This window comes from Camelus ferus, chromosome 34 (assembly GCF_009834535.1).
Source record: "Camelus ferus isolate YT-003-E chromosome 34, BCGSAC_Cfer_1.0, whole genome shotgun sequence".
NCBI classification, from domain to species: Eukaryota; Metazoa; Chordata; class Mammalia; order Artiodactyla; family Camelidae; genus Camelus; species Camelus ferus.
In genome coordinates this window covers 20,372,585-20,391,616 of record NC_045729.1, presented here as the reverse complement: position 1 = coordinate 20,391,616, position 19,032 = coordinate 20,372,585, and the positions used below count along the sequence as shown (strand labels likewise).

Sequence of the window (19,032 nt, the reverse complement as noted above, 5' to 3'; positions counted from 1 at the left end):
TACAGTTAAGTGATATTTTTACCCTCCTCCCAGTCAAAAAAGCACGTTCGAGCCCCCGCTCACACCCTGGGCCCTGACTTCCACTCCCTCCTCGTCTGACGCGCCCCTGTCTTTATCCCACAAGTGAGATGTGCTGGCTGTCACTTGGCACAAGCATTGCTTGTTCGTGCCTGCAGGCCCTCTCCAGATTCTTGGACAGCAAGACCGGAGAGATGAACGCGGCTCCCACAGGCTCTGAGGCAAGCAGAGCTTTCTGCTGAAAGGGGAGCTTGTGCACAAGGGAGAGGAGTTGAGAGGGTGTCCGCTCCCCGAGGGCTTCAGGGAAGGAAAGCGTTTTCAAGGCAGTGAGAGGCAGGGGACCGCAGGGAGCCCGATCAGCCTGGGCTCAGTCCTCAGGTTAGTTGGCATCAGGGTGAAATTTCTAGGACCATCAACCTTCTGGTTTCAGCCAGTCAGGGGTCCAGGTGCTGGCGGTTAGCAGTCTCCATCTGGGGGGTCTGCTTCCTGCAAGAACAACCTAGGACCGTGTGCCAGGGACCTGGGAGCGCAGGGGTTCTGCTCTGGGCAGATTTGTATTCCCGCTTTTGTCCTCGGGAACCAGGTACACACATCAGCGGAACAGAGGGCTCGCCTTTTCACTCCTGTGGCTCTTTGGTTACCATATCAGAAGCCCGAGCTTCAGGTGCTCTGTCTTTGGGGCTCTGTCGAGCCCACGTGCTCGAGGCCGTCCCTCGGTCCTTTTCCACAACGGCTATGCTCATGTCCTGTCTCCCAGCACCTGCGGGCCCCGGGGAAACACGCCGGGCCTGTTTCTAACGTGCTTGTGGGGCCTGACTTAGGAGAGTGTCCCCTCCAGGGGGCTGACTGCTCCCTGCCTGGCGTTGAGGGCACCCCGCCCAGGACCACCAAGGCCCCCGCGCAGGTTCTGGTCCAGAGCCAGGAACCTCACAGTCAGCGTCTCCTCCTCGGCGCTGTTCTAAGGATCAAATCCCCCACCTCCGACACCAGCTGCGGTGGGACAGTGGCCCCCGTCACAGCCCCGCTGCTCGAGCTCCTGCCATGCTGGCGCTGCTCCCACCTCTCCTTGGGACTCTGCTCTGTTTGTTTGTCTGGGGGCACAATCCCTGACAGCCCCTCCTGCCTTTGCAAGACCAGCCACACCTCAGATTGCATCTCAGCTGAAGTTAGGGCCATGGACCAGGAGGCCAAGAGCCTTCAGGCCTCCATGACGCTGCCAAACGCAGCATGATACAGCCTCGCCCCCTGCTTTTAATCTCCTCGTTTAGAACCCACTGTTACCCGCCTGAGAGTCTTTTCAACTAGAAACCCTGTTGTGAATCACAAGGGTCTTACCGTCGCCGGGGGCGCGTTCTGGATCAGATGGCTGGGACAGAGCCTGCTCCAGCACCGCCCTCGGGTGGGTGGCTCCCTCGTCTGTGTGGCACCAGCTGCTATCAGACCCTGCGGGTCCCAGGAGCCCATGACCTCAAGGAGCCCACGGTCCTGTAGCCAGATCACCTCTCCCCGCAGCCAACAGGAGGGACGCGGCACTGACCGCCAATCCTGACTGGAGGCTGGCGGCTGGAACTCGGAGCCCTGTCCCTGTCCCACTCTGTCCTCGCGCTGCTAGACGGCAGTGATGTTAAATCAGAGTCACACCCCCGAAGCTTCCTCTTCCACACTTGCTGTGAAGTTTAGCCTCCCAGGAGCGCCAGGAGCCACGTAGGGGGTGGGGTCCCACCTGTGAAATTAGCCCAGCTCGGGACCTGGGCAGGTCAGCTGGGAGATGAGTGCCGCTCCGTGTACCGGCCTGCCCCCTTGCCCGCTGCCTCCGTGTGCGGGCTGTGATCTGCCGGTCCCACGCGCACTGCCTCGTCCGCAGCCAGCCCTGCCCTGGGGGTCCTGGCCAGTCCTGGGTGTTCGCCCCCAGCCGGGCCTCTGGAGCAGCCTCTGTTTCCCCAGGCATCAAGTGGACGCCAGACGAGAACGGAGTCATTGCCTTCGACTGTCGGAATCGCGGCTGGTAAGCGCTCCCAGCGGGGCCCCCGGTGCCGGCCTCTCTTCACAGCCTTTGCGTTTTGCCTGGTTGTCCTCCAGTCCCTGCCCCGCACCCACCCAAGGGCCAGAAGTGTGTAGCATTAACCCGACGCAAGAGGAGAGGTGTGGCTGGCTGCACCCGTCCACCCCCGCCTCCCCAGCGCTGCCTCCACTCAGGACTCCTCCCGTGTCTTCCCGCCCCAGCTCCTTCCAGACCCTGAGCTGGCCCCACGTCACCCTCGGCCAGCCCTCCCCTCCCTGCAGATCTGTAACCGACCCCCTCGCTCCCTGCAGCCAGCCCCTGGGACCCGGGCTGGCCCGGAACAAGGAGGACAAGGGTCAGAACTTGACCTTTCCCCCACCTGACACGCCCACTCGATGGGCACAGTCCCGACGGTTGCCCCCGAATCAGCTTCAGAACTGCCGAGCGGCCATGGGACGTGAGAAAACTGGGCCCCAACCTGCGCTCCGCGCACCCCAGGGCCGGAGCCGGAACCGGGGTTGTGGGGGACCGGGTCAGGGCGGTCTGGCGGTGGCTCTCCCACCGTCCGCTGTCCCTCCCTTCCTGCTGAAGGTACATCCAGGCGGCCACCTCCCCCAAGGACATGGTGATCCTGATGGACACGAGCGGCAGCATGAAGGGGCTGCGGCTGACCATCGCCAAGCACACGGTCTCCACCATCCTGGACACTCTGGGGGAGAATGACTTCGTGAACATCATCGCGGTAAACACTCTGGACAGACCTTCCTCCTCCCGCACCAGGAGGGCCTGTCCTTGCGGCCGCTGATGCTTCGTGCCGTGGACGCCTCTCCCTCCTCTGAGGCTGGGCCCCACTAGGGTGGGCTTCCTGGGGTCCCCAAAGATTCTGAAATGATGGAATGTGGAATGTGTCACATCCACTTTCCTGAGTCAGTTTGTCCGCTGAGTCTGGGCTCTGAGGAAGGTGAAGGTGCGTCTGAGCAGATCCCGAGCTCGGCCCCATCCACATGCCCATGCCCCCTGGAGGCGCCTCTCTCTTCCCCCTCCCCAAACTCAGACACGTTGGGGGTGGGGGGCAGCAGACCCCAGTCCTGCTTTCACAGCAACTCTCCCTCGGGACTATCCCACCCGCCCCAGACAGGTGACAAAGTGCAGGGACAAATGGAAAAGGACGGGAGAGGCAGGTTCAGGGACATCTGGTCTCTGAGCTCCAGGAGATGGACGCCCTCAGCCAGCACCTGGGAAAATGCTCAGGGCCAGGATTTGAGGGAGAATTTTTAGAGTTAAGGCCCTGCTGTGCCCTCTACTCCCTTCTCTCTGCTCAAAAAAATTACCAGAATCATAGGGCCCCCCAAGAGCGTTACCTAGGTGCCAGGTGACCCCACCCCTGACCCCTGTGAGCTGTGAGCTTTGTCCCTGGGCCCTGACCTTCCACACTGACCCCGTGTGCTCTGCCCTCTGCCCTCTGCAGTACAATGACTACATCCACTACGTCGAGCCTTGTTTTAAAGGGATCCTGGTCCAGGCGGATCGAGACAACCGGGAGGTGGGTGAGCTCGGCACCAGTGGGCGTCTCCTTGCAGGGGCACAGAAAGCCTCGCAGCCGGTCACACGCACCCTCTCAGCCGAACCTGGGGGCCCTGGAGACCATGAGTGGCGGGGGCCAGCCGTGAACTTAGGGGCTCGTGGAGGGATGGGTCCTGCACCCCTGCTCTTCTGGGCGAATGGCTCCAACAGCCCCTGAAAGCAGGACCGAAGGTGCAGGTTCCCTGGCCCGCGGACCAGCTGGCCCTCCTCTCGCTTCTCGCCCACGGCAGCACTTCAAACAACTGGTGGATGAGCTGATGGTCAAAGGTGTGGGGGTCGTGGACCAAGCCCTCAGTGAAGCCTTCCAGATCCTGAAGCAGGTACTGCGCCTGACGGCGCCGGGAGCACGGTGGTGGGAGGCTGGGTGCAGGTGGGCGGGTCACCGCACTGTGCCCCCCGTTCCCCGCACAGTTCCAAGACGCCAGGCAAGGAAGCCTGTGCAACCAGGCCATCATGCTGATCACCGACGGGGCCGTGGAGGACTACGAGCCCGTGTTCGAGAAATACAATTGGCCAGACCGCAAGGTTCCTCCCCCGGGGAGGGCGGGGCGGGGGCCGAGGGAGGGCTCTCCTCCTGCCCGGAGGCCGGGCTGCCCCATCCACGCACTCTGCCCGTGAGGTCCAAGCTGACACTCCTACATCACAGTGACCCCAGGGGCCCCGTGCAAGGGGCCAGGAGAGAGCGCAGAGTCTGGTGGAGACAGGAGTTCGGGAGTGCGGGCTGTGAGCCCCGCTGCACCTGGGCCCGGGTCCTCTCTGATGGGAGGGGGTGAGGTCGCAGAACCCCAAGACCCGACTCCAGACTTAGGGATGGTCAGGCCCCTCGTGGCCTGGACTCCGGCTGAGCCCACCGTCCTCATCCCCAGGTCCGAGTCTTCACCTATCTGATTGGGAGGGAAGTGAGTTTTGCTGACCGCTTGAAGTGGATCGCATGCAACAACAAAGGTGAGGCAGGCCCCTGGCACATCTCCTGAGCACAAGTGGGACGGTGTTGCCCAGGCCCCGTGGGACACATGAGACAGACGTAGTTGCCCCCGGAGCCTGAGAGATGCCCACCTGGCACCGCTGACTTGGGCCCCTTGATCTAAGCAGAGTGTGTTGAGCTCACAGGTGGGTGGGCAGACTCTCCCGGCCCTGGGAATCCATGTGGACAGGACGGTCCAGCAGGGGAGACTCCCAAGTGAGGCAGTCACGACGGTACTGTCTGAAATGCGCTGCAGGGGGTGGGGGCGCAGACCAGGCTGGGTGCTGGGTGAGGGGTGAAGTCCTCCTTGATGTGGGGTGTCAGGGAGGACTTCCTGAAGGAAGGGGGTCTCAGGTGAGACATAAAGAAATGGTGGGAGTGAGTCAGACGCAGAAGGCAGGGAAGGGTGTTCAGGCCGAGGGAACAGCATGTTGAAAGGGTCTGAGACAAGAGACACTCTGGGAACGAAAGCCGCCCCATCCTCTGGAGCTGGAGTGAGTGTGTTGTGGGCGGGGAGAGCAGACACCTGCTGAATAATTCACAGGATTAAAGCCTTGTGAGGTGTTCACTCTTCTAAATACCACCTCAGCTGCAGCAAGGAGGGGACAGCCCCTCCCCACAACTGAGGACGGGAGTCAGAGGAAGGAGGGGCAGGGTGCTCGGAGACAGACCTGGGAGACAGAGCTGTGTGCGGGAGGGAGCGCCCCTGGAAGGCAGCCCTATGGGAAGCTGGCGGGGGGGGAGGTGCTGCACCCCCGTGGAGTCCGTGCTGCTCCTGGGGCGGCTCTGGAGCTGGGAAGGCCCCTTGGGTTTCTCCCAAGTCCAGGCAGGGCTAGGCCTTCTTGTCCCCAGCAGGGTGAGGGTGACCTCGTGGGGAGTGGTGCCTGGGGCCCAGGCTGGCGGCGCCTGGGGCCCAGGCTGGCGGGCAGTGGGGGAGTGGGGGCCCACAGTCCTCAGCCACGCGCCCGCACCCCCCCCCCCAGGCTACTACACGCAGATCTCCACACTGGCCGACGCCCAGGAGAACGTGATGGAGTACCTGCACGTGCTCAGCCGCCCCATGGTCATCAACCACCACCACGACGTCACCTGGACGGAAGCCTACATGGACAGCAGGGTGGGGCCCGCACCCCGGAGTGGGGGTCGGGAGAGGGGTGAGCTGGCCCTCCTCGGGGACGCTACAGAGGGGTGACGCTCGGCCCGGAGCCCGCCCGCCCAGGGCCACCCTCCAGGGACAGAGCTGTCTGCTCCAGACTCATTGCTCCTCCTCCCCGTGGTCCCCACCTCCCTCACTGTCCCCCCCTATCCCAGGCCTTGGGAAGGAAGGAACCGACCAGGGGTTCAAGATACTCCAGTAACCAGGCGTCCTCCCTTCCGGCCCAAGTTTTCAAAGAGACTGCCTGTAGGCCTCACGCGGGAACAGACGTTGAGGGGAGACAGTCAGAGGCAATGCAGGGGGACAGGGGCCTGCCTGGCTCTGCTCAGATCTCATCCCAGACGCAGACCCCGCTTCAGGATGCTGTGTCAGCCAGGGTTAAGAGAGACCTGGAAACGGTGGATTCTGTGAGAGAGAAGGGTGCTTCTCCGCACATAAAAGCCCAGAGGTGGCTGATCAGCTCCCAGGCCACCAGGGACCCAGGTCCCTTCCGCCGTCCCTCCCATCCCTCGGGTCGGCCTAGTCCAAGCAGCCAGTGGAGCCCTGGACACAGCAGCGAGTTCCAAGCTTCAGGTGGCGGAGGGGAGGGGCGCACCCCACCTTTGAGGGAAGCTTCCCGGGAGTCCAACCCGACGTCTCGGTGACCAGAGCTCAGTGCCCGGGTGACTCCTGGCCGTGTCCTGCTGCTGTCTGGGACGGCCCTTCCCTGCCGTGCCCTCGCCCTTGGCGTGGCCGGGACAGGAGGCTGGGTGAGCTTGCTTGGGAGCTGGGCTGTGGCCTCGGGGACTCTGAGACCCGCCCTGGCGACGTCAGCCTGGCCCTCTCCCCTCCAGCACCCCCGCGGCTCCCTCTGTGTAGGGAAGGGAACCTCCTTTGGGGGCTCTCCCTCCCGTGGGGAGGCTGACATCGTGGCGTGGGCGCCACCTGTGGCCTCTGCCCTCTGCCCTTCCCTGCTGATAGCCGCCCCCCTTCCCCCGCGCCTGCAGGCGCAGAGCCTGAGCCTCCTCACCACCGTGGCCGTGCCGGTCTTCAGCAAGAAGAACGAAACTGTGAGTGGCTGCTTTCCGGGGAGCTGCGGTGTCTACAGTCCAGTGGTCCTGACAGGCGCCAGGACACCCCAGAGGGTTCAGTGCAGATCCCGGGCCCTGTGCCCCAGTAGCGACCACAGAGTCCCTTGGTCAGGAGGGTGGGTGCTGGACCCTCACTTCCCGAGGCTCCCCAGGTCTTCTGCTCAGCCAGCCTGGGATTGTCCCCCTGCTCTGTTCCCAGAACCCTGGGCTCAGTGGGTCACCTGCCAGACGTCTAGCAGTCTGGGCCGGCTCCAACCTGTTTGTAAAGGCTCTGCTGGGGGAGTTCCAGGTTTTCCACCCTCCACCTGGAAAGCGCTCCTCGGAGGCCCCGGGCTTCAGGGCCCCCACGGGTCAGGGGCCCCCGGATCCCAGTGCTTCAGCCTCTGCTGTGAGGATTAACACTTCGTCCAACTTTGTGCTGCATTTAAATAACACAGCCTAACACTGGGCATTAACCCTCCCAGCAGCGGAGATGGCTCCTGGGGCCTCTTCGGGTGGTTCCAGACTTCCATTCCAAGGAGCTCGGCCTCAAACCTGACTGCAGGGGGCAGAGTGCGGCTCACTGGTAGGGCACGTCCCGAGCATGCATGAGGCCCTGGGTTCAATCCCCGGTGCCTCCGCTGAAAATAAAATAAAGTAATTTAAAAACCGGTAATAACACTCAGAGGAAGGATCACGCAAGGTCCAAGTGGTCTCCCCTCGTGGGCTCTGGAGAGGCCGCGGGCCCCGTCCTGCCGTGCACGCGGGCCGTAGGGCCCCTGACGCTGACGGCTTCCTTCCAGCGATCGCACGGCATTCTCCTGGGCGTGGTGGGCTCTGACGTGGCCCTGAGGGAGCTGATGAAGCTGGCCCCCCGGTACAAGGTGAGCCTGGCCAGGCCCCCCAGGGGCTGCCCCAGCAGGCTCAGGAGCCTCCCTGCAGGCAGCGCGGCCAAGCCCACAGCTGGGGCGGGGCCCGCATCCCCCTGAACACCCTCCCACTGCACCCTGCTCCCCAGCATCCCGCCCCTGGATATCCTGCTCCCAGACATCCCCCACCCACATCCCCTCCCCCACAAACACCGAGCACCGGAAAGAGGTGGGGGCCCCCAGGACCTGGGTCACCACAGTTAGGACGTGCTCTGGGACCTTCAGCAGTTCTTTCCCGTCCTGGTGCCTCGGTTTCCCAGTCTGCTCCTCCCACCAGCAGCCCCGTTTTGGGAAGAATGAGGTATTTGAGGTGCTCACAGTGCCGAGAGCACGTGGCAGGCAGGAGTGGGGGTGACGTGCATTGTCACGGTCGCTCAGACCATAGTTTGGGGGGAGTTCAGACTGAGCGGAGAAGCACCGCCTTGGCTTAATCATGTTCTCGCTTGAGAAACTCGGTGCTGTGAGGAGCAGCTGCCCTCCCGCCCGCGGCCCAGACCCCCTGGCTGCCGCCCTCCCGCCCGCGGCCCAGACCCCCCCAGCACAGAGGCCGTGTGACACCCCGCCATCTCTGTCTCCATAGCTCGGGGTGCACGGATACGCCTTCCTGAACACTAACAATGGCTACATCCTCTCGCATCCTGACCTCCGACCCCTGGTAGGTACCGATCTTACTTGCCTTGGGATCTTAAGTATATGGGATTTGAGGGTAGCTTATAAAAACGGTTAAAACAGTGAATACACATTTGGCTCCATTCAAGAACCCAATGTAATATGAGGGAAAAATTTGAGTCATGGTCCCTGTTTTCACATTGTTTATGATCCACCCGGAGAGATAAGGTATCAAGCAGCCTCCAGGGAGCAGGAACGAGTGTGCAGTTTTGCCCGTGGGACGGCCACTTCCGCTGCCGTCACCACCTCAGTCGCCCCCGGGCTCCCTCTTGGAGTCTGCGTGGCTCCGGAAGCCCAGGGGCCGCCCCAGGGCAGTGAGTGCTGAGGTGCCCTGGGAGCGGCAGGAAGGAGCCTCCTGAGAGGGGGAGCAGGGCTGAGGCTGCCCTGAGGTGGTCCTGGGACGTGTCCCTGAGACCCCCCCCCCCGCGCGCGCTCCCTCCATCCCGACGTGGGGTTTGGAGCATTTCCACCTGAGTTCAGCTGAGCGACTGAGGCCAGGAGAGGAGGCTGCATCCTTCCATCTAAAGTTCTGCCTCCAGGACTCTGGTCCTGGCCTTGGCCGCTGCCCACGCCAGCAACGGCCGCACCTCTCAGGCGGCTAGGGGAACAGGGTGCGGAGCTGAGGTCCTAGTGGCATCTTGGCCCTTCCTCTGCCCCTCCTGTCCTGAATCGAGGTTGGCGTCAGGACGACAGCTAGCAGGACACCTCTTCTGGCACTCCCCAGCACTCACCCGCCCAGGTGTCACTGGAGAGACCGCTCTAGGCACCACGCCTTTCTGTTTGGGTCGGATAGACACAGAGTGACCAAAAGCCCCAGCTGAGCTCTTTAAGGCAAACTCTAGAGGTTTGGAGTGGAGAGATCAGAGCAGCCTGGAAACCACCCCGTCTTCCCAGTTCAGACTCTGCTGAGCCAGTGTCTGAACCCTTAATGGGGCACCGGCCTGGGCCAGGGTGCTGTGGGAGCAGCCCCAGAGCCCGCAAAGGGACTCACCAGGGAGACAGCAGCAACGCTGACCCTGAGCAGGGAGGGTCTAGCTCAGCCGTAGGGCATGTTATCAGCATACAAGAGGTCCTGGGTTCAAGCTCCGGTCCCTCTGTTAAAAAAAAAAAGCTGATCCTGGAGCCGACCCACAGGACGAAGGGGCCGACGTCGATGTTAGAGGACTTCAGCCAGTCCATTCACACTGTGGTCCCGCTGTGGGCCCGACCCTACCATGCTCCGAGAAGGCTAGGGACAGATACTTACAGTCTAACTGAGGAAGCAGATCACAAAGACGAAGCAGAGAGTAACACCACTGAAACGCGATCACATGGCAGCGGGGATGGTAAAGCCAGCAGGGCGAGGTTCCCACGGAAGGTGCAGTCCGTTCATGGTAGGTGTCGAGGAGGACAACCGTTGAGTTTAAAAATAAACATAGCAGAGGATTTGCCTGGTAATAATGCAGAAAATGGTCACAAGCCAGGCCTTTGGCCTGAAGGCTGTGTCAGTGCCCAGGTGTGAGTAGTTCGAGCAGAATCGCGGCTTTCGTGGGAGGAGCTAAAGATGACCGTCCACACCGTCAGGGTCAGAAAGTGGCGGTGAAAAGGGTGTCGCTCCTCACTCAGCAGCGGCAGGGCCTGTGCGCCAGATGGCAGGACCGTGACGTTGGCCCTGAGTGTGGACTTGCCATGAGCCCGGGAAGGACTCGCCGCCCAGGCCGGGGTGGGAGGAGAGGGACGGGCAGGTGCCGGGCAGCAGGGGTGCTACAGGTCTCCGGGCAGGTGAGACACTGGGTGACGCTTTCTTGAAAAGAGCGAAGACTGACCAAAGCAAGATCCACAGTGAAGGGGACTGTGGGGCCTGGTTCTGCGAAAAAGAGACCGTCTGGTTACCCCCTCGTTACCCGGGGGACAAACTGTCCTCTTTCCGTTTTCACTCTGTCACTGAACGAAGCCGGGGAAGAGCTGCAGACTGAACAGCAGATGACAACAGTATCAGAGAGAGAGAGAGAGGGAGAAGTCAGGGCCGGGAAGCGACAACCTTCAGGGGGTGGTGGTAGCGGTTCTGCGTCCGGCTGGAGGGAGGTCTGCACTGGGCTCCGCGGAGTCTGTCTGTCCTTGGCTCCGTCCCATTCAAACTTCAGTCAGCAAGATGGAAACAGAAGGCAGATGCCACGAAGGCTGGAAGCCGGGGCTAATACCCGAAGCGAGGAAACGTGTGTTCAGAAGGCTTTCCTCTAAAGCAACGGGCGCAGGCGAGCAGGGCGGAATGTACGAGGGACGCGTGGAGCTGCCTGCCGAGCACTCGGTGCTCGAGCACGGGGCTGCGGGGCTGGAATGTGACGGGGCTTCAAGGGGAAGGTCGAGGGCATTTAATTGGCTGCAAACTCGGTTTGAGCCGTCCTGGAAGGTAGCGGAGGCCGAGACAGGGCCACACAGGTCACACACTGGGCAGACCCCGTCTGAAATACTGACTTGTCCTGGGCACTCCCTTTTGAGAGTGACGTGGACAGAGCAGAGCGTGTTCAGAGGAGGCTGTGGCCCCTGCGAACAGGGAACGTGTAGCTCGGAGAAGGGACGTCTCAGGAGTGACAGGCTCCTTCGACAGTCTCCAGGGTTACCGGGTGGGAGACGTCTGTGCGGCTCGCGGGAGAGAACTAGGACCCTTGGGTGCAAGTCACGGGGAGACGGGGTCCAGCTCTGGACGAGGAAGAGCTCTTTCCTAGTCATGCTGTCCAGACCAGGGACAAGCCCCTCGCAGGCCAGGAGACCCTCTGTCACGAATGTTAGCCGGGTTGCTCTGTCTTGGGTGGAAAGGGGCCCAGACTCCGATGAGGAGCCGCCCAGGTTCCCTGGCTTTATGAGCCTCCCCGACAGGCTTCAGGGAGGGGCTGGGACCTGGGCGGGGTCTCACTGTTGATCCTGTGTTTCTTCTCCGGACCGGCGCCCTCAGTACAGAGAGGGGAAGAAACTGAAGCCCAAACCCAACTACAACAGCTGTGGACCTCTCGGAGGTGGAGTGGGAGGACCCGGGCCGGGACGGTGAGTGGGCGGTGGCGGGGGGGGGGGGGGGCTGGGCCGGACGGTGGGCCCCGGGGCCACAGGCTGTGAGGTCCCCCGACCCCTCAGCGGAGCCTCTGCAAGCCCAGAGCAGAAGCAGTGCTCTGACGGGAGGTTCTCCCAACGGGTATGAAGGGATGACAGTATCTTCCTTGGAGGCTGAAAGGGCTCACGTCTGAGCCACGGAGTGTGAGTTCCAGCCACGTTTCAGGCGCTCACGGCTCAGGAGCTCAGCCAGGAGGACGTGATGTCTCAGGGGAGCGCTCTCCTGTGTCAGCCCCCTGGGAGCACTATCTTGGCGAATTCCAGAACTCCCGCTAAAGGGAAGCTAGGATCAAACCAACTTCCCCCCAGTGCTCTACTCCGAGGAGTTGGAGGAGAACCGAGAGAGTTCCCGGGGTCACCCCCAGTCTGGGGCGTGGGCCTCCACCGCCCCGTGCACAAGGGACTGACGGCGTTGTCTTTCCTCCTGCAGCTGAGGACAGCCATGATCAACAGGGAAACGGGGTCCCTCTCCATGGACGTGAAGGTTCCGCTGGACAGAGGGGTGAGGCGCTCACCAAAAGGAACTGGGGTCTGGTCCCAGGAAGCAGCATTGTGGTCAGCTGAGGCGTGGGGTAGTGACGAGGGACTGGGCTGAATTAGAGCTTGCGACCTGAGTGCTGGCTGGAGCCCGGGGGTCCTGAGAGGAGACCGCAGCTCCCGGGTGTCAGCCCCAGAGGGACGCCGGCCAGAGGGGCTGTCCTCACCAACGCCTGTTTCTCAGGGCTGCTGCGCGAGGCAGCCGGACACGCCAGTCTTGACAGCTCTCCTTTCTCCCTGAGGCTGCCCTGCTGCTTGACCCTTTTGTGGTTTATGGTAGAAAGGGGAAAAATGAGTTAACTTTGCAAATTGTTAGCAGCTTCTGTAAAACGCGTTGTATAGGAAGAGGCTGAAAATAACTGCTGCTCCTTACAGCTGATTTTCACCCGCGGGAACCACAGATAACCAGGCATGGGTGCGCCCTCTGGCGCCATGCTGTCTCCCCAGACCCGCCCGCCATTTAGAAAAGTGTTTCCTCTCCTCTGAAAGGTTCCACTGCGTCTGCACTGACTCTGCATTGTCCTTGAAATATTTACAAATGTCACCTCCTCCCTCACAGTCACCCCCACCGCCCCCTCCTGCTGCCCATCTGCCTCGGCACAGAGAACACAGACATCTGTCGGCAACAACTAGACCCAGGTTCCTCCACAGACACAGCCCTCCGTGGAGGCCAAGCAAGAAGGCCCTGGGAAGGAAAGGCTGGTTCTCAGTGGGACCTGTCTCCTTTCTGAGGCATCCGCCTGCTTGCCACAAGCTCTGGGCCAAGAGGGGCCTCCGTCAGGCGGGTGCACAGCTTCAGTGATGTCGGGCCCCTGGTCCCAGCTGTTCCTTCTCATCCTCCAAAAAAGCAGAGGTTTCTTCCACGCGTCTCCGCCTTTACCCCAATTGGATAAATGCCCCTCACTTGCCCCGGGAAGCTCTCATCTGGCCCCGAGCTGCCGGGCTGTAATGGAAGTGCCACACACTGGGCGGAGGGCAGCTCCAGGGCAGACCCGAGTGCGGCCAGGATCTCACCCAGCCAGCTCTTGAGGGGTGTGGCTGGTCGTCCCTCCTTCCCTCCCAGTCCGTGTTCTCCCACTGCTGTCACCTTCTCGGAGCCACCAAGCGATGGTGCTAACCAGAGCCAGGCAGTCTGAACTGAAACAGGATTATGTTTCCTTTCTTGACACACAGTTAAGAGAAACAGCAGTTTTCTAAATGACCTAGAGATGACCTAGCTGTTGGGTAGAAGAAAGGCTTTAAAGTAGACATGATAAATACGCACAGGGGATTAAAGGAGAAGATGGTCATCATAAATGAACAGATGGGGGATCTCAGCAGAGAACAGGGTTTGATCAAAGACGTAGAACCACAAGTGATGTGAGAAGAGCTTTAATCCGAGGGGGGAGACCTAATGAAGTGGTGGGAGCTGGTGAAGAATTCTTTGGAGGCGTGTGCCTCTGCTTCTGGTGGTGAGCAGGACGTCGTCGCAGGCTGGCAGGACCAGCAGCTGGGAAGGAAAGCCAGGTGAGATGTGGGGGAAGCAAGAACAAGCTGGAACGCACGAGGAAGAACAGGAGCCCACATCTGTCCCCCACTCCCTCCACCCACAGCGACGTGGGGGACCTGCAGGAGGAGAGAGTGCTCGCCCCACGACCTGCACACCCGCTGGCTCAGGTCTCAGAGACACTGCAGGAGGAGACCCTGGGCAGCTGGGAGGCTTGGCTCCGGCTGCTGGCCGCTCCGGAGAAGGGAAGCCAGCTGACCAGCGCAAGCTGCAGCCCTGCCCGCGTGCTGCGCTCACGCCGCTGCAGTCTCCCTGCGGCTCCCACGCAGACGGCTCGTTTGGCCAGCCCTGATGTGGAGCCAGGCAGGGAAGTGAGTATCCACAAACATGTAGCTCCAGCTTAGCTGATTTGGCTCAGTTTAAAACCAGAGCAAGAACCAAGAGGAAGTTCTAGAATTGAAGAGCAAAACATCTAAAGTGAAATTCTTACAGGATGGAACCAACAGCAGATTGGAGGAGGAGAAAAAAGGACAGTGAATTTGAAGTCAGATCAATAGAAATTATCCAATCTGAAGACCAGGAAGAAAACTTTGAAAAGGCTTTAAAGAAAATCACTCCTCCGTAGCCTGTGGGGTAACATCAAGCGTTCTAACTACGTACGTCCTGGGAGCCCCAGAGGGAAGGAGAAGGGACGGAACAGAGGGACGTATTCGAAAAATAATGCCCCAAATGTCCAGAATTCAGTGAAAAACAAAAACCAATAGATGCAAGCTTCTCAGCAAACCCAAGCAGGATGAACAAAAAAGCCTGCACTTAAACACACCCTGGTCCACCTGCTGTGAACTGGAGTTAAGGGACAATCTTTCTAAAAAGCAAAAGCAATAGTGGAAGGAAACGATAATAAGAACGATGGCTGAGTTCTCGTCAAAGCCAGGAACGTGATAATTTTCAAATGCCGGAAGAGAAAATTTGTCAACCCAAATAAAGAGGGAAAATATAAAGAGAGAAGCTGTCCTTCCCCAAAGAGGCGAAATGAAGACAGTTTAAGGTAAAACAGAGCAGAGCTTGTCACTGCGAGAAATGCTCAAGGAAGTTCGTCAGGCCGCTGAGAAATGACACAGATGGGAACCCAGAGCAACACAAGGAAATGAACAGCGCTGGAAATGGTAAATATGTGGGTTGAGATAAAACTTTATTTTTTTAACTTCCAAAAAGACAGCTGAGTACTTCAACAGTGTTGACGCTGGATGGTGGGGGTTGCAGTGTGGGAGGTGAGAGGCACAGGACAACCGCACGTGGGGTTAGTTATCCCGTTACGTGAACAGATGAAGGCAGAACGCCACGTGGTCGTCCCGACAGATGCGGAAGAGCATTTGACAAGACGTAACCGGGAACAGAAGGGAACTTCCTGGGTCTGCTAGAAGGCACGTAGGAAGAAGCTCACGTTCATGGTGAAACATCCGACACTTTCTCCTAAGATTGTGGGCAAGGTAAGGGGGTCTGGTTCTATCACAGCTGTTCACCACGGCACTGGACCTCGCAGTGACCCACCTTTGCCGTAACGCAAGGAAACAAAATGCAAGGCACAAAAATTAGGAATGAAGAAGCAAGACTGTCCTCATTCACAGCAAGATGACTGTTTACATAGAAAAATCTCAAGAATCAGCAAAACAGCTGCTAGAACCAATGAGCGAAGGTGGCAGGTTCACAGAGCGCACAGTCAGCGTTACAAAGGTCAGCTTCGGGGGAGGGCACAGCTCAGGGGTAGAGCACATGCCTAACACGCTCGAGGCCCTGGGTTCAATCCCCAGTACCTCCATTTAAAAAAAAAATCGTGTTTTTATATATAGGAGCAAACATTTGGGAAATAAAAATATTTTCAAGTTCCAATTTCAATAGCATGAAAGAATATAAAATACTTAGGAGTAAATTTAACAAAGACATACAAGACCTCTGCACTAAAACTACGTAACGCTGCACAAAGAGCGTCAAAGAAGAAACTTGAATGGAAAGATACAGCCGTGTTTATAGGTCGTAAGATCGACATTCTAAGCGGTCCGTTCTCCCCAAATTGATCTACAGATCCAGCACTGTCCCAAGCAGAACTTGCGCAGACTTCTTCTAGACGTAGAAGAAGGTGGTTCTAAAATTCATATGAATATGCAAAGGACCTAAAATGGCCAAAACTATCTTGAAAAAGAAGAACCAACTTGGATGATTCACACTGCCTGATTTCAAACCTCACCGCGAGGCTGCAGTGACCAAGCAGAGTGATACCGACGTACAGACGCGCAGATGGGTCCCTGGCGGGGAACAGAGGGGCCGGAAGCAAGCTCCGTGTCCGTGGGCTCTTCAGCAAAGACAGCCGGGCAAACCAGTGGAGAAAGGAGAGTGTTTTCAGCAAGTGGTGCTCGAACAGCTGAATGAATGAGTGAAAAAATGAACATTAAGCCATATCTCACACCATACACGACAATTAATTTCAGAGTTACCATAGCTCCCAAGGTGAAAGCTAAAACTGTTGGCTTCTACAAGATGTAGGTGAAAATCTTCACAACCTGAGGTTGCGCCAAGATTTCTTAGACCAAACACCAAAAGCACTAAATGTAAAATAGAATTTGGTAAATTGAACTTCATCAAAAGTGAACAGTTCTGCTCATCAAAAGCCACAATTAAGAAGATGGACAAGCAGGGCGTAGACCTGTCCAGACTGTAAAGAACGTCTGCAAGTCATTAGCAAAGAGGCCAACAGCCCGATGACAGACGGGCAAAATGCTTGCGCAGACGCATCGCAAGTGAAGAAACAGACGCGACCTACAAGCACAGGAAGCGGCGCCCAGCAGCCTTTGTCACCAGGGAAATGCAGACGAAAACTGCGCCAGCCTCCACTTCCCACCGCCAGCCGCGGCTGAGAAGACCGGTAACACCAAGTTCTGGCGCAGACGTGGAGAAACTGGAACGCGTGTTGCTGGAAGTAAAATAACTTGGGGGCATTGGCAGTGACTTGTAAAGGCAAACACAGTTAGCCGCACGGCCCCGCAGACCCGGTCCCAGGTGCTTGCCGAGAGAGATGAAAGCACACGTCCACGGGGAGAATGTTGACAGCAGTTTATTCATAAAAGCCCCAAACTGGGAGGTGCCTGCCCGCGGGGAGCGTGCACGCAAGCCGCGGCGTGTCCGCCCGGGTGCTTACTGCCCGGCCGTGGAAAGGAACACGCTCCTCGCGCGCTCAGCCGCGCGGACGGGTCTCAGAGATGTGACGTGCAGTGGAAGAATCCAGAAACAAAGGGGCACGCGCTGTGGGAACATGCACCCTCGTCTGCGGGCGAGTTCAGAACCGAGCGCCCACGGGAGGCCAGCGGGCTCGTCCGGAGGGTGCGATCGTCCGCGTCTCCGCGGCGGAGGGGCAGCTCCACAGCTGCACACGCCCATCAGACCCACGTGTAATTTATCACCATACACTTACCCAAACTGATGGAATGGTACAGTTAGATGTGTGCATTTCGCTTTTTTCTTCAATTAAAAAAGAGAGAGAAAGAAAAATTTCAAAGATGCTCTGTAGTTCCAAACTCAAGCCAGCCCCACCTGGAGCACAGGGCCCCCTAGCCCGTCCCTGCCCGTGCTGGCCCCCGGCCGCCCCCCAGAGGCTCTCAGGGCCGAGACGGAGGATCTGCCTGAAGCAGAGGGGGCGGGAGGGCACCTCGGGGGTGCAGCCCCGTTGGGGACTGTTCTGTCTGGTTCGGGCCACACCTGGTTTCCGGTAGAAACAAACCTTTTTTGCCAGGCCCTCCCCCTGCGTCCTGCTTAGCATCTTACTCCACTTTCCAAAGTGAAGAAGGAAAGTCAGAAAAGAAGTGAAGGGGATAAGGCAGCTCCCGAGCCAAGTGCAACGCCAGGCTTTCTTTCCCAAAGGCGTCCACCGCGTCTGGGGACAGCACAGCCCACAGGACGCCAGAGCCCAGAGCAAGCCCTGCTCTTCCCGTGTGCACCCACCCGCTAAAAACACACTCCCTCCCACCAGCAGCCCGTGCGGGGATGTGCTTGTTACTCCCGACGTGCAGACAAGAGCTGCGATGCCCAGGATGGTGGAGCCACGTACCCAAGGGCACGCAGCCTGAAGTGGCCGGCAGGGCCTCGACCCAGGTCTGTCTGTGCGTATGCACTTGGCCACTGAGCGCAGCCCTGGTGTGCTCCAACTGACTGGTGTGAATCCAACTGAAACATGAAAACTCACGGCAGTTTTGAAAGGAAACAGACGTTGTAACGGGCAGGTGGCCCTGCAGGGGTCTGTGCTCCAGAGCGAGGGAGGGGAAGGTGGGTTGTGCAGGTGTGCGCTCCAGCGGCAGTCTCCCATGGGCCCACCTGGACCTCAGTCACGGCCCGCACCTTGCTGCCCGGCACTGTGGCCATCAGCCACCCAGACTCTCTAGATTTCGGTCTCTGTTAACTGCCATTAACTAAAACTTGAAACTTCCGTTCCTGAGTCACACGTCAGAGGCCGGTGGCCCCGTATGGGACAGCGTGGGTCTGGGACGTGGCCTTTCAGTCGGGCAACCCCAAGGGCTGCCGTGTGCTGGCGGGAGGTGGCTCCGCCGGGGCGTCACCGAGAGGAGGCGTGTGGGCGGCAGGTGGTGGGTAAGGGGGGGGGGGCACCAGGTGTCAGATGGGGAGGGAGGTGATGGTTGGAGACCCTCTCCCCAGCAGGCACCCTTTCCTGGTGTCCCTTTCAGAAGCGAGTCCTTTTCCTGACCCACGACTACTTCTTCACGGACATCCGCGACACGCCTTTCAGGTGAGGGGCCCATGCCACGCCTTCAGGGGGAGGTGAGGATGGGACGGGAATGTCAGCAGCTTAGGTGGGACTTTCAGGCCTTGGGGATTGACTCATAGGCAGTTGGCAATTTTGTGGTAACAGAAAAAGACCCAGGTTTGCATTCAGGAAACTTGAGGTCTACACCGGCTTTGCCAGTGTAGCCTGATGTTCAGTGTGGCCTGTTCCAGGTCTGGATGTTCCGGGTCTGGAGCTAAACTAACTGGGTTGGAATCCTAACTCTACCACTTCCAGGCTGTGTGACCTTAGGCAAGTTACTTAACCTCTCTGTGCCTTACGGTCCTCATCTGTAAAATGGGAGTCATAATGGCTGCTTCTTGGCGGTATTGGGAGGGTGAAATGACATTTTACTCAGAGATCTTAAAGCGATGCGTTGTAAGATGGAAGACCTAATATGAAGATCTCTCGGGTTCCCTCTGACTTATAAATACTCAGCTTCAGCAGCTTGCAAACTGGGGACAAATGGCCCTTCTCTCTGAAGTTCCTCATGTCTCAGTGAAGGGCAGCTCCCCACCCTGACTGCTGACTGGAGCGCCTGCAGGTCGCTGTAGAACTCCTGGCCCCAGGCCCTTGCAGGGGGTCACTCAGGACCCTGGAGAGGGGCCCAGGCACCAGTGCCCTCAGCGCACCCTGGGTGTTGCCCACATCCAGCCAAGGGGTTGGCAGCGACGTTCTTCCCGGAGGGAGAGAGCTTTCCCGTCCCTGGGGCCCTGAGAGGTCCAG

The 19,032-nt window shown here is 59.3% G+C and overlaps 1 protein-coding gene across 1 annotated transcript in view; it reads left to right on the top strand.

The window, feature by feature from the left end:
* Positions 1-19,032, top strand: part of CACNA2D4 (calcium voltage-gated channel auxiliary subunit alpha2delta 4) — an 82,447-nt gene that overhangs the window by 18,202 nt on the left and 45,213 nt on the right. Inside the window, 15 exon segments of the mRNA XM_032473498.1 lie at positions 1,963-2,023; positions 2,612-2,762; positions 3,489-3,563; positions 3,835-3,924; positions 4,016-4,129; positions 4,471-4,549; positions 5,552-5,685; positions 6,711-6,773; positions 7,577-7,657; positions 8,283-8,357; positions 11,304-11,348; positions 11,350-11,383; positions 11,502-11,509; positions 11,886-11,957; positions 18,209-18,270. Coding sequence (XP_032329389.1) covers positions 1,963-2,023; positions 2,612-2,762; positions 3,489-3,563; positions 3,835-3,924; positions 4,016-4,129; positions 4,471-4,549; positions 5,552-5,685; positions 6,711-6,773; positions 7,577-7,657; positions 8,283-8,357; positions 11,304-11,348; positions 11,350-11,383; positions 11,502-11,509; positions 11,886-11,957; positions 18,209-18,270 — 1,144 coding nt within the window.